The sequence below is a fragment of the Drosophila pseudoobscura genome, chromosome 2 (assembly GCF_009870125.1).
Source record: "Drosophila pseudoobscura strain MV-25-SWS-2005 chromosome 2, UCI_Dpse_MV25, whole genome shotgun sequence".
Taxonomy (NCBI): domain Eukaryota; kingdom Metazoa; phylum Arthropoda; class Insecta; order Diptera; family Drosophilidae; genus Drosophila; species Drosophila pseudoobscura.
Genome location: NC_046679.1, coordinates 11,605,860 through 11,618,379, shown reverse-complemented (window position 1 = coordinate 11,618,379; position 12,520 = coordinate 11,605,860). Strand labels below are relative to the sequence as shown.

The following is a 12,520-nucleotide window of genomic DNA, read 5'->3' as shown; positions in this document are numbered from 1 at the left end:
TAGCTATATAGAACATTTAGCCACGCCTACATAATTTTATACGATTAATGAATCAATTTTCTACTTGACTGGTTTATTTTAAACACTTGCTTTTATTGGATTTCTATACCCTTTCTTAAATGTACAGCAGCTCCTGTAGGTTTTGAGTACTCTGTCAAACTAGAAATATTGTACATATGTATGTAGCTTCATAAGTTTCTTGTTGCAGATTTTCATTGTGACACTGCCAGATAATGAACCCTTTTTTGCCACAACCCACTCTTAATTCCGCATACAATGAAACCATCAAGTTACTCCGACACCAGCTTTATTACTCTTGGCAGCCGGCATCCAGTTTCTGCAAATCACCGAGGAGGTGGTCATATAAAAGCGTCGGAGAAGGCACGTAGCAAAGCAGCCTCGAAAGTCTCCACTCGAAAGCGTGCAGATCGCAACGCCCTTACTGTAGGCTCAATCCGGTCGTGGAGCCACCACTCATCATCAAGTCGTCGGCCGCCGTCTCCTCGGCCTCGGAGGACTCGCGTCGCGCCTCCGGCAGTAGCTCTACTCTTGCTCCTCCTTTTTGATGAAAGTATTGCGCTTGCTTTTGTTTGCTTTAACGGCATATCCAACATCTTCTGGTGATTTTTTTTTTTGATCCCATTCATTTTAGAGACTTTTTTAATATGTCGTACGTTTCTACGTGAAACAACGTGACATTACAAAAAGGCTCCATGATGGATGGCATCAAGAAACAATCACCTGAAGATGATGCTAATACAGTAAGAGCAAACAAGAGCAAGCACAAAACTGCCATCAAGAAGGGCTGCCATCGCCAAGGATTTATCCACAGAAAGCAGGAGAAGAGCTAGTCGTCGCTGGTCCGACAAAAATGACTGGCTGTCATCATCAGCAGAACAGAAAGGTACAGTACCTAATAAAATGGGAGTGAATAAGTCAAATAAGACAGAACAAATATTTATAAATTCAGTTAACCTTTTTAGATTCGACGAACATGGGCTCAGCAGGATGGTCCACAGCAGGGACTGCAACAGGGTCCGCCGCAGGGTCCGCAAGGGCCACATGACCCACAGCCGACGCAGCGCAGTCTACAAAGTCCAAAGTATGAACCTTAAATTACAAAAAAAAAAATTTTAATTATTTTTCAAAACGTTTTTTTTGTTTAATTTTGTTACTTTTTTTTTACTGGAATCCAAAAACACAAAACTAAAAATTAAACAAGAAATTTCAGTGTTCACTCTACTGCTGATTTCAGACTGACGAGATACATAAAAAACGTGTATTCCATTTTTTCCAAGAGTTTGAACTGACTCAAGGCTAATGTGATGATATTTATTTAAACAGTTCCACGACTTGAGTCCTGAACTGAGCTAAAATTATTCAATTTGAAGCCACTGTAGGCAGACGCACAAGGCACTTTTGCTCATACAACAGTAACATAAGCAAATGAGTATCGTTCCAATTGCTCAATTCTTTATTCCGTCGAATATTCCCAGCTATATAGAACATTTAGTCATGCCCACATAATTTTAACCGATTAATGAATTATTTTTCTACACAATTGGTTAGTTTTTAGTCCTTGCTTTTATTGGATTTTGCGTAAAAAAAGGTTTAAACGAAAACGTTCAACAAAAAAACAGTTGCAATGTTGCTGGTATTTGAAGACGTGATGCGTGTATAGCCCTTTGTACACCCTATATCGCTAAGTTTTATATGAAGATCAAACGTAATTTATTAAGACCTTTTCTCAAATTGATATTCTTTAGACATATTCGAGTACATTATTAGTATCTTGTACATATTTATCTCGATCCTGATACCTACTGAGCCTTGGAAGACAAACGTATTCACAATTCTATAACATTCATTTCCCCCAGGGTATGTGTGCTTGGAATTAGCAACATTTGTGCATGGAATGGGACTCATTGTTGCAATAGCGAAACTGCGGCGAATCGGGTATTGCCTATATTTCAAGCTATATAGATTTGCCCACTTAGCTTTATCCCATAGATAAATGTATTTTCTACAAGATTGCTTTTTTAATTACCTTTATGTATTTTATTTTCACCAAAAAACGGTTTTCAAGTAAATGTTGCCGCAGCTTTTGTGTATGGAATGCGCAACATTTGTGTATGGAATGAGACTCATTGTTGCTAAAGCGAACTGGAAAATGTTTGGTCATACTACAAAAAACCTTGCATGACGTCAGTCCTGTGTCGTACGACCAGGTTTTTACATGTTTGCTGTATAGAGCAGCACTGGCGACAACAGCTGTTCTGCTGGCTTGTATAGAGCAACACTGGCCACAACAGCTGTTCTGCTGGCTTGTATAGAGCAACACTGGCCACAACAGCTGTTTGAATTGTTTTGGTGGGCAGCAATATTTTAAATTGAAATTAAAGCATGGCCGAGGAACCTGAGGACCCCAGCAAGGTTATAATTGGGAAAAACGCATTGATAACAGTCTACTAAAAGTGCTACCTATCTGAACTTTAATCGTTGTAGAGCTTCGTTATCTTTGGACGCGATGTTGCCCAGATACCATGCTTTCGTAACAGTTTTCTGTACGGAATCAGCGGCGGAATTGGCATCGGTCTGCTGACATTTTTGGGCACCTCCCGTACACATCTTTCCACTCACGTGGGCTTCGGATCCTTTTTCTGTGGCACCATTGTGTACTGGATGAGCTGCAGGTTGGTTGATTTGTCCTTGGCCCGTTGAACCGCTTATCAGTTAATGTTTTGCAGGTATCAATGGTCCGCCCGCCGGTTCGAGCAGCAGCAGTTACGCGAGGCCATGCGTCGCCAGGCCCTGTACGAAGGCACAAACGTCGAACAAGAACTAGACCTTAAGTCTGCGTAGTATTAGTATTACATATTGTAAATATTTTACTTTTCTTACATTTGTGTGTGTGGATAAGGACTATTGTACGTCTGATCTAATTCAGGTGAACCTTTCATGTTTTAAAATCAGTTTGTTACTGAACTTAAACCGATATAAATAGTTTATTTTGTAAGCGAAATCTTACCTTAAAGTAGAACATATAAGAGATTTTTTTTCTTTTGTGGATGTAACGTACTATACCTTGTGAAATATGAAAGATGAGTGTTGTTATAGTAAGCTTCGACCGAGGATAAGGAGATGACTACATTCATAGTAAATTGAATATTCAAAGCTATGAAAAGTAAAACATTTAATTTTAGTTAAAGGTTTCGAACAGTTCTGCCTATTACAGGTAAACTCTGTAAAATCAGTTTCTTTTTGAGCGGATCTATGACAACCGCATGTGATGTAATTGTCTCTTTCTTTAAGACGTTGCTAATTAAATGTTTCACATATGTAACTATGCATACGAGTAGTCGGTCAACCAAAACTTGGCTCTTTACAAAATACTGAAAGCGGGTCAATGGCTGTGTTTTGACTGTAGGCCTCTCCATACTTGATTAATGGAGACAGTCTAGCCGACTATTTGGGATTCTACCTGACTGATCAGCGCCGCCGAATAGCTTGCTTTCATTTGAGCGCTGTGCTGATAATTCTCCGAACTCCCGCACAGAGGGTTGTTGTTGATTTATTTTTACACACGTGTAGGCGATCATCCTTCAGAACGATCCGGTCTCTCCAACGAGCCGTAATCTCCAAGTGCCCATGTCGTCGACAGTGTTCGGGGTTCGGTTCACTTGTTCGCATAACGTTTTCGTTGGCAGCGCGAGACGGTTGTGTTTTTCGGCGTTCGCATGAATTTCTCGGTGGAAATTTGAAAACTTGTTTCACTCACTTTATTTGTGCATTAGTAATTGCATGCAAAAACAACGCTTATATAGTCATTGGTACTGAGAGATACTGCCTACAGCACGATGTCGGGCCAGCAAAAAACTTCGGAGCTGGTGTTTTTTGTGAATGGAAAGAAGGTATGGGTATGGCTGGAAGATACAGACACTGGGGCACGGCACCCCACACTTGTAGCACGCATATCTTTGCGTGTTTCAAATGGGTAAACCCTATTTTAATCTGCTGTTCACCCCCTATATCGGGCATTTTGACGTTTTATTACGATAATTCATTTTTAACTGCCGTTTATGCAATTCGACGTGTTTCTCAATTGATAGTGTCGAAGTCGGAGAATATTTTATTTATTGCGTTCGCGGCGCTGATAACAATTGACCCCCCTTTAGAAAGGGTCGTTGTTTGCTTGTGGCCCCGCCGCACCTTATCTGGCCCACTAAAAACAACAGACGGGGGTCTGTCAATGGAATGACGTGACACCGCACTGAGAATAGTTTTATGGGGAGCGGACTATATACTTGACTAGAGCTCCTAATCCAGAAATACTATCGGGATTTCGACTGTTTACTGTGTGCCGCCAGCGTGTGCGAAATTAGCATCGTAGTGGAGTGCTATCCAAATAAAAGTTAGCCAATATGTAAGTCAACTAGTGTTAGCGCAGAGCAATTAAAATTCTCAAAGGCAGGTGCCAGTCTCAACTACCGAGCGGAATCTCAATAAACAAAGTGTGGTTCCCTTCCCTCGTGTCTTAGATAGTGATAGTGATATTCGTAACAGACTTTATTGGCCCAGGGCTGGGAAATGGGCTTACAACAGTCATACAGATTACACAAGTCAAAAGAATACTCAGCTGGCATGTTGGCTCTAATGAATGTGGCCGAAGAATTCGGTCTCTACTACGTATTATCTATCTATTGAAGATATCGATCTGTCTGTCTTTTGCCATGAGCAAAAGGATATCTAAGATTGTGAATATGAGGTGTGATATGGCCTTGTTCCTAGGAAAACGACTCTGATACAACAATCAATGGTATCCCTTGATAAGAACGCTCTCCATTCTACAAAACTGGTCAGGGCACACACCCATTAAGTGCCTGAAGCATCTGAGACCAGTTTGAAGTCATAAATCTACTTTATTTCATTTGATTTTCAGGTAACGGATACGAATCCCGACCCCGAATGCACGCTCCTCACGTATCTGCGAGATAAGCTGCGTCTGTGCGGCACGAAGCTGGGATGTGCCGAGGGTGGGTGCGGCGCCTGCACGGTGATGATATCGCGAATGGATCGTGGCCAGAACAAGATCAGGCATCTGGCAGTCAACGCTTGCCTCACGCCCGTCTGTGCCATGCACGGGTGCGCCGTGACCACGGTGGAGGGAATCGGCAGCACCAGGACTCGGCTGCATCCTGTCCAGGAGCGATTGGGCAAGGCTCATGGGTCGCAGTGCGGATTCTGCACGCCGGGAATAGTGATGTCCATGTATGCTCTGCTGCGAAGCTCCGAGCAACCTTCGATGCGGGATCTGGAGGTGGCGTTCCAGGGCAATCTGTGCCGCTGCACCGGCTACCGGCCCATCCTCGAGGGCTACAAGACCTTCACCAAGGAGTTCGCCTGCGGAATGGGCGACAAATGCTGCAAAGTAAACGGAAAGGGATGTGGAGGCGGCGACGACACGCAATCCGTGACGGATGACACTTTGTTTGAGCGCAGCCAATTCCAGCCCCTCGACCCCAGCCAGGAGCCCATATTCCCCCCCGAACTCCAGCTGACCCCGACCTATGACAGCGAGAGTCTGATCTTCAGTTCAGAGCGTGTCACCTGGTACCGTCCGACCACCCTGCAGGAGCTTCTCCAGCTGAAGTCTGATCATCCGTCTGCCAAGCTGGTGGTGGGAAACACGGAGGTCGGGGTGGAGGTCAAGTTCAAGCACTTTCTCTACCCCCACCTCATCAATCCCACCCAGGTGCCGGAGCTGCTGGAGGTACGCGAGTCGGAGGAGAGCATTTACTTCGGGGCTGCCGTCAGCCTGATGGAGATCGACGCCCTTCTCCGCCAGCGAATCGAGGAGCTGCCGGAGGCGCAGACCCGCCTCTTTCAATGTGCAGTGGATATGCTGCACTACTTTGCCGGCAAGCAGATCCGCAACGTAGCCTGTCTGGGCGGCAACATCATGACGGGCAGCCCGATCTCGGACATGAATCCTGTGCTGACAGCCGCCGGCGCTCGCTTGGAGGTAGCAAGTCTAGTCGGCGGCAAAACAAGCCACAGGACTGTTCATATGGGCACTGGCTTCTTCACCGGGTACCGGCGCAACGTCATCGAACCCCACGAGGTTTTGCTGGGCATCCACTTCCAGAAGACCACACCGGACCAGCATATTGTGGCTTTCAAGCAGGCTCGTCGTCGCGACGATGACATAGCCATTGTCAATGCCGCCGTCAACGTCCGATTTGAGCCCCGGACCAATGTGGTGGCGGAGATCTCCATGGCCTTCGGAGGCATGGCCCCCACCACGGTGCTGGCGCCTCGCACCTCCCAACTGATGGTCAAGCAGCCTTTGGATCATCACCTGGTGGAGCGCGTGGCGGAGAGCCTGTGTGGAGAGCTTCCATTGGCAGCTTCCGCTCCGGGCGGCATGATTGCCTATCGCCGGGCTCTGGTGGTCAGTCTCATCTTCAAGGCCTACCTCTCCATCAGTCGCAAGCTGAGCGAGGCTGGGATCATTTCTACGGACGCTATTCCGGCGGAGGAGCGCAGCGGGGCTGAGCTCTTCCACACACCCGTCCTGCGTAGCGCCCAGCTCTTTGAGCGGGTCTGCAGCGAACAGCCCGTATGCGATCCTATCGGAAGGCCGGAGGTGCATGCCGCAGCCCTGAAACAGGCCACGGGCGAGGCCATATACACGGACGACATTCCCCGCATGGATGGAGAGCTTTATCTGGGACTCGTGCTGAGCACAAAGCCGCGGGCCAAGATCACCAAACTGGATGCCAGCGAGGCCCTGGCCCTGGAGGGAGTGCACGCGTTCTTCAGCCACAAGGATCTGACGGAGCACGAGAACGAGGTGGGTCCTGTGTTCCACGACGAGCACGTATTCGCAGCCGCCGAGGTGCACTGCTACGGACAGATCGTGGGCGCCGTGGCGGCCGACAACAAGGCGCTGGCTCAGCGCGCGGCGCGTCTCGTGCGTGTCGAGTACGAGGAGCTCGCTCCGGTGATTGTCACCATCGAGCAGGCCATTGAGCACGGCTCCTACTTTCCGGACTATCCGCGATACGTGAACAAGGGAAATGTGGACGAGGCCTTCGCCGCGGCGGAGCACACGTACGAGGGAAGCTGTCGCATGGGTGGCCAGGAGCACTTCTACCTGGAGACCCACGCGGCTGTGGCCGTGCCCCGCGACAGCGACGAGCTGGAGCTCTTCTGCTCCACTCAGCATCCGTCCGAGGTGCAGAAGCTAGTGGCGCATGTGACCACGCTGCCAGCACACCGAGTGGTTTGCCGGGCCAAGCGCTTGGGAGGCGGGTTCGGCGGCAAGGAGTCTCGCGGCATATCCGTGGCTCTGCCCGTGGCCTTGGCTGCCTACAAGCTGCGTCGCCCAGTGCGCTGCATGCTGGACCGCGACGAGGACATGCTGATCACCGGCACCCGACACCCGTTCCTCTTCAAGTACAAGGTGGCCTTCGCCAGCGACGGCCTCATCACAGCCTGCGACATTGAGTGCTACAACAATGCCGGCTGGTCCATGGATCTGTCCTTTTCGGTGAGTCTTCTCGAGCCAATGCTAAAACAGCTATATAACCCATTCGATGGATTCGATTTCAGGTGCTGGAGCGGGCCATGTACCACTTCGAGAACTGCTACCGCATTCCCAATGTGCGCGTCGGGGGTTGGGTCTGCAAGACGAATCTTCCCTCGAACACGGCTTTCAGAGGATTTGGCGGACCCCAGGGCATGTTTGCCGGCGAGCACATAATCAGGGACGTGGCCCGGATCGTGGGGCGCGATGTGCTGGATGTGATGCGTCTGAATTTCTACAAGACGGGCGACATCACCCACTACAACCAGAAGCTGGAGCACTTTCCCATCGAGCGCTGCCTGGATGACTGTCTGGCGCAGTCGCGCTACCACGAGAAGCGCACAGAGATCGCCAAGTTCAACCGGGAGAACCGATGGCGCAAGCGCGGCATGGCCGTCATTCCGACCAAGTATGGAATCGCCTTCGGGGTGATGCATCTGAACCAGGCTGGGGCCCTAATCAACGTCTACGGCGATGGCTCCGTGCTGCTTTCGCATGGAGGCGTCGAGATTGGCCAGGGTCTGAACACCAAGATGATTCAGTGCGCAGCCCGGGCTCTGGGCATCCCCATTGAGCTGATCCACATCTCAGAGACTGCCACCGACAAGGTGCCGAACACCTCGCCCACAGCGGCCAGTGTGGGCTCCGACCTCAATGGAATGGCCGTGCTGGACGCTTGCGAGAAGCTGAACAAGCGACTGGCACCGATTAAGGAAGCCCTGCCGCAGGGCACATGGCAGGAGTGGATCAACAAAGCGTACTTTGACCGGGTCAGCCTCTCGGCAACTGGATTTTATGCGATGCCCGGCATTGGCTACCATCCGGAGACGAATCCCAACGCTCGCACCTACAGCTACTACACCAACGGGGTGGGCATCAGCGTTGTGGAGATCGACTGTCTGACAGGCGATCACCAGGTGCTCAGCACGGACATTGTGATGGACATCGGATCGAGCATCAACCCGGCCATTGACATCGGCCAGATCGAGGGCGCCTTCATGCAGGGCTATGGCCTCTTCACGCTCGAGGAGCTCATGTACTCGCCGCAGGGCATGCTCTATTCCCGAGGTCCTGGCATGTACAAGCTGCCCGGCTTCGCCGACATTCCCGGCGAGTTCAATGTCAGTCTGCTGACTGGTGCCCCCAACCCGCGCGCTGTCTACTCCTCAAAGGTGACATACTCCTCCCTTTCATGGCATTAAACATCGTATGTAAATACCACTTTTTGTCCCTTGCAGGCCGTAGGCGAACCTCCGCTCTTCATTGGCTCATCGGCTTTCTTTGCCATCAAGGAGGCCATTGCAGCTGCTCGCCAAGAGCAGGGCTTGACTGGGGATTTCCCTCTGGAGGCGCCCTCAACCTCCGCCCGCATTCGCATGGCCTGCCAGGACAAATTTACTAATCTGGTAGGTTTTTCCCACAATAACTCATCAAAGATAACCATAGACAAAAATTCCACCCAATCATTTCAGCTCGATATTCCCGAGGAAGGCAGCTTTACTCCTTGGAATATTGTGCCCTAAGGATTGATCCCGCACTCTGCGACATTTCGTATTTTACTGCACGTGACTTTGTACATAGTTCAATCGAATAAATATTTGACATTTAAATTCGCATAATGCTGATAGTAAACTTGGATGGGCAGATGGATGTACATATATGCACATATAGTAATGGAGGCCTAACTGATATTGTCTGCTTGATCTCTCCAATCGCCTCTACATCGTGGAGTATGCAAATCCGAATGGTTGTCAATGGGCAGGGTAGCATAGGCCCGTGTGTCACATCTTAAGTAATCTATTATATGAACATATGGTTAAGACCAGATCAGCCCGATTAGTGGAAAAAAATCTCAGTGAAACTTGCATTTTTTCCTTTCGTAACTTCACTATATCCAAAACTATATTTTAACCTATACAAATCCTATCCGATCCTTATCTAAAAATCATACAATTGTCTCTAATGACCCTACGATTCCCAATTCTTCAAGTCACTCAGATGTTGCATACCTTTGGGATGGATGGTGCATTAAAAGCTGACATTTCCTATGGACATGCATCGCTTGGATGGGTTTTATCTATTGCAGGCGGCAATAGTGCAGCAGCACTATTCAGCAAACTAAGTATCCGCATCTCCAGTTCTCATGCCCCAACAGATAGGTACGGTACTGCCACATTTGTTGTGGCAACTCCTGCAGTTAACACGTTCCCAGTGCCTACAGAACGGGAAAACAAGCAGGAGGGATTCCTGCTTTGTATCTAAAATTAAAGCTGGCTTCCTTGAATCTACTATTTAGTCTGGCTGTTATGAAACCATCAGTTACGAAAGGGAAGCGAATACAAAATCAGACTGCTAATAAATTTAAATATAATATACATACGAGTATGTGTACAAATATAACCATAAAAAATGATTCACTATATACAATATAATAAAAAGACTTTAAAGGGTGGCTAATTGGACACAATCAACTTGATTTGATCTTTAATTGCACGTTACTATGTATAGTTTGACCTTCCTTTTGATTTGAATGTTGATTTATAAAAATCACCTATGCACGTTCTTCCTACCCACATCGAATAGTGAAATAAAGTTAATTTTCTCGAAATATACAATTAAATTGATTTATAGGCACATGTTGGTTTCATTAATTAATTGTTTTAATTGTTTTATTTTTTCAACAGACATTTGCACACCCGCAAAGTACTCGTAATATGTCGGTAATGTTTTGGCAACTTTTTTTGTCTAAAGTACAAATGAAGCAAACAACCGGCCAGATAAATGTTCAGGAAACGAGATCGGTATGCAAACTTTGCGGAGAGAGATCTCAGCATAGAACTGATTCAAAATACACAAGGTGTTCCGCTAATACTCCTTCGGAACTTATTTTACGCTCAGCACTACTGAGAGTGCTTTGACGCCATTTTTAATGAGAGAGAGAAGAACATGCACCAAGCGCTTCGGTCTCTGCTTGAATTTTGACATTTTACTTTTTTCTCGATGCCTATTGGTCTTATATAAATCGAGTCTAGTACCTGCTTCGGATGATTTAGATCAGATGGTCAGATCGATGTAAATACTTAAATCCGTTCGCTATGAACATCGAAGAAATATTATAAACTTTGTGATATGATAGGATACGGAGAGACTGGTCAAAATGAAATGACTACATACAACACCCTCGCAAATTATATTTTTCCACTTGCGTGAATAGACAGAATGAAAGACGGGTTTTTAGCGCTCACTTGGCGAGCATCTTTCATTCGGAATCTGGACGGCTGAGCGCGTGGACAAGCAGCAGCTATGCAATCGAGATATTCCCAGATGCTCACATTCGTTGCGACTTTAATACTGACTATAGTATCGGGACATGGCCGGCACTCTGGACATGGACACGGACACGGACAACGTGCTCACACAGCCTGGACCGGAGTGGTCCCGTCCTACGTTTCGTTCGACATGTACGGTAACTGCTATGCGCACGATCGTCCCTTGGTGGGACGTTGTGTGAGATATAGAGACTGCATCAGTGCAGTGCGCTCTGGCCATCAAGTGACTCCGCTATACTGTCCATCGTCCGGACAGGAACTGCTTGTGTGTTGTCCCCACGGCGGATACGTGTTAGCGGAAACAATCCAATCAAAGAGTGAGCAAGGTGTGTGTGTCGAATGTGTCCCGAAACAGATTTAACCATCCCATCCGACAGCTTGCTCGAAAGCCTATCAGAGGGGCAGACACAAGCGTAGACGCCGTCGCGATACGTCTGCTGATCCTGAGCCACAGGAAGTGGTGGAGCCCATTATTGAGCGCCTCAATCGCACCGAAAATCAAGTAGTGGGCGGCAGACTCACCCAGGAACACGAGCATCCCTACATGGTAACCGAAGAAAATACTCCATAGAAAATATATCTATCGAATGAAATGTATGTATTCTTTCAGTGTGCCCTCGGCTGGCGTTCTTTGCGGCACGGAAGTGACAATTCCCACACCTGGGGTCTATCCCGATATGTGTTCAACTGTGGCTGTGTATTAATTTCGCGCAGATACGCCCTAACCGCCGGACACTGTGCGAACGTTGGCGGGTGAGCAGCAGCATCAGTAGATACGCGACACAGCACCTGAAATGCTAATGAGTCTCTTGAACGAACAGGGAATCCCCGGCAGTGGCGTTGATTGGTGGCGTTGACTTGAACGACACCCGCGGCCAAAAACTTGAAATCAAGCATATCACACGGCATCCCCACTACGATGAGGAGACCCTCAGCAACGATCTGGCTGTGATCGAGCTGGCGAGGAGTGTTCACCATCCGGTGGCCTGTCTGTGGACCCAGGAATCTATCCCAGAACGACCCCTGACAGCCCTAGGGTACGGACAGACGAAGTTTGGTTAGTGCCTTGTTGAAATTCCAAACATGGAAAACTATACAAAAATATAAAATTCGCTAGCTGGGCCCCACTCCAATGAGCTGCTGCAGGTGCTTCTGTATCCCCTGGACAATCCAAGGTGCCAGCAGTACTTCCCAAATTCTGACAAGTTGAGCAATGGCCTCGGGCCGGGGCAGTTCTGCGCCGGCGATTCCTCTGGCCGCATGGACACCTGCCAGGTTAGTATAGAGTTGCCCTCTATCCATACCAATATTCAAGCTTCAATCTGCAGGGCGATTCGGGCGGTCCCCTTCTGCTCCTCCAGCACATGGGACACCGGCATCAAAGAGTACCCTACGTGGTGGGTCTCACCTCCTTTGGGGGCGCCTGTGCCACCGGGGAGCCTGGAATTTATGTGCGCATTGTCCACTATCTCCGCTGGATAGAGCAACTTGTTTGGCCTTGAGTGATTCCCACACATATTGTACATTGATTTAATGAATCATTTTATTGGTTTTCCATTCAATATTATTCTTAACTTAAAATTGATTGTTTTTAATTAATCAG

General features: G+C 48.0%; 3 protein-coding genes and 1 long non-coding RNA gene across 4 annotated transcripts; 3 read left to right on the top strand and 1 right to left on the bottom strand.

Moving 5' to 3' along the window:
• Positions 1-294: 294 nt before the first annotated feature.
• On the bottom strand, positions 295-1,123 carry LOC26532387 (uncharacterized). The gene is made up of 2 exons (XR_004468560.1): positions 976-1,123; positions 295-913 (listed from the first exon to the last, which is right to left on the bottom strand). It is a non-coding gene; the product is annotated as an uncharacterized lncRNA (long non-coding RNA).
• Positions 1,124-2,283: 1,160 nt separating this feature from the next.
• l(3)87Df (lethal (3) 87Df) lies at positions 2,284-3,190 on the top strand. The gene is made up of 3 exons (XM_002137321.3): positions 2,284-2,433; positions 2,506-2,693; positions 2,748-3,190. Exons 1-3 carry the CDS (start codon positions 2,404-2,406, stop codon positions 2,860-2,862), a joined length of 333 nt encoding a protein of 110 aa, XP_002137357.1. The 5' UTR covers positions 2,284-2,403; the 3' UTR covers positions 2,863-3,190.
• A 439-nt stretch (positions 3,191-3,629) lies between these two features.
• ry (xanthine dehydrogenase rosy) lies at positions 3,630-9,198 on the top strand. The gene is made up of 5 exons (XM_001358466.4): positions 3,630-3,911; positions 4,940-7,552; positions 7,615-8,760; positions 8,827-8,994; positions 9,061-9,198. Exons 1-5 carry the CDS (start codon positions 3,858-3,860, stop codon positions 9,109-9,111), a joined length of 4,032 nt encoding a protein of 1,343 aa, XP_001358503.3. The 5' UTR covers positions 3,630-3,857; the 3' UTR covers positions 9,112-9,198.
• A 1,634-nt stretch (positions 9,199-10,832) lies between these two features.
• On the top strand, positions 10,833-12,478 carry LOC4801401 (serine protease snake). The gene is made up of 6 exons (XM_001358464.5): positions 10,833-11,243; positions 11,295-11,464; positions 11,528-11,670; positions 11,739-11,974; positions 12,035-12,192; positions 12,246-12,478. The coding sequence occupies exons 1-6, from the start codon at positions 10,892-10,894 to the stop codon at positions 12,417-12,419; spliced, it is 1,233 nt and encodes a 410-aa protein (XP_001358501.4). The 5' UTR covers positions 10,833-10,891; the 3' UTR covers positions 12,420-12,478.
• The last annotated feature ends 42 nt before the right edge of the window (positions 12,479-12,520 follow it).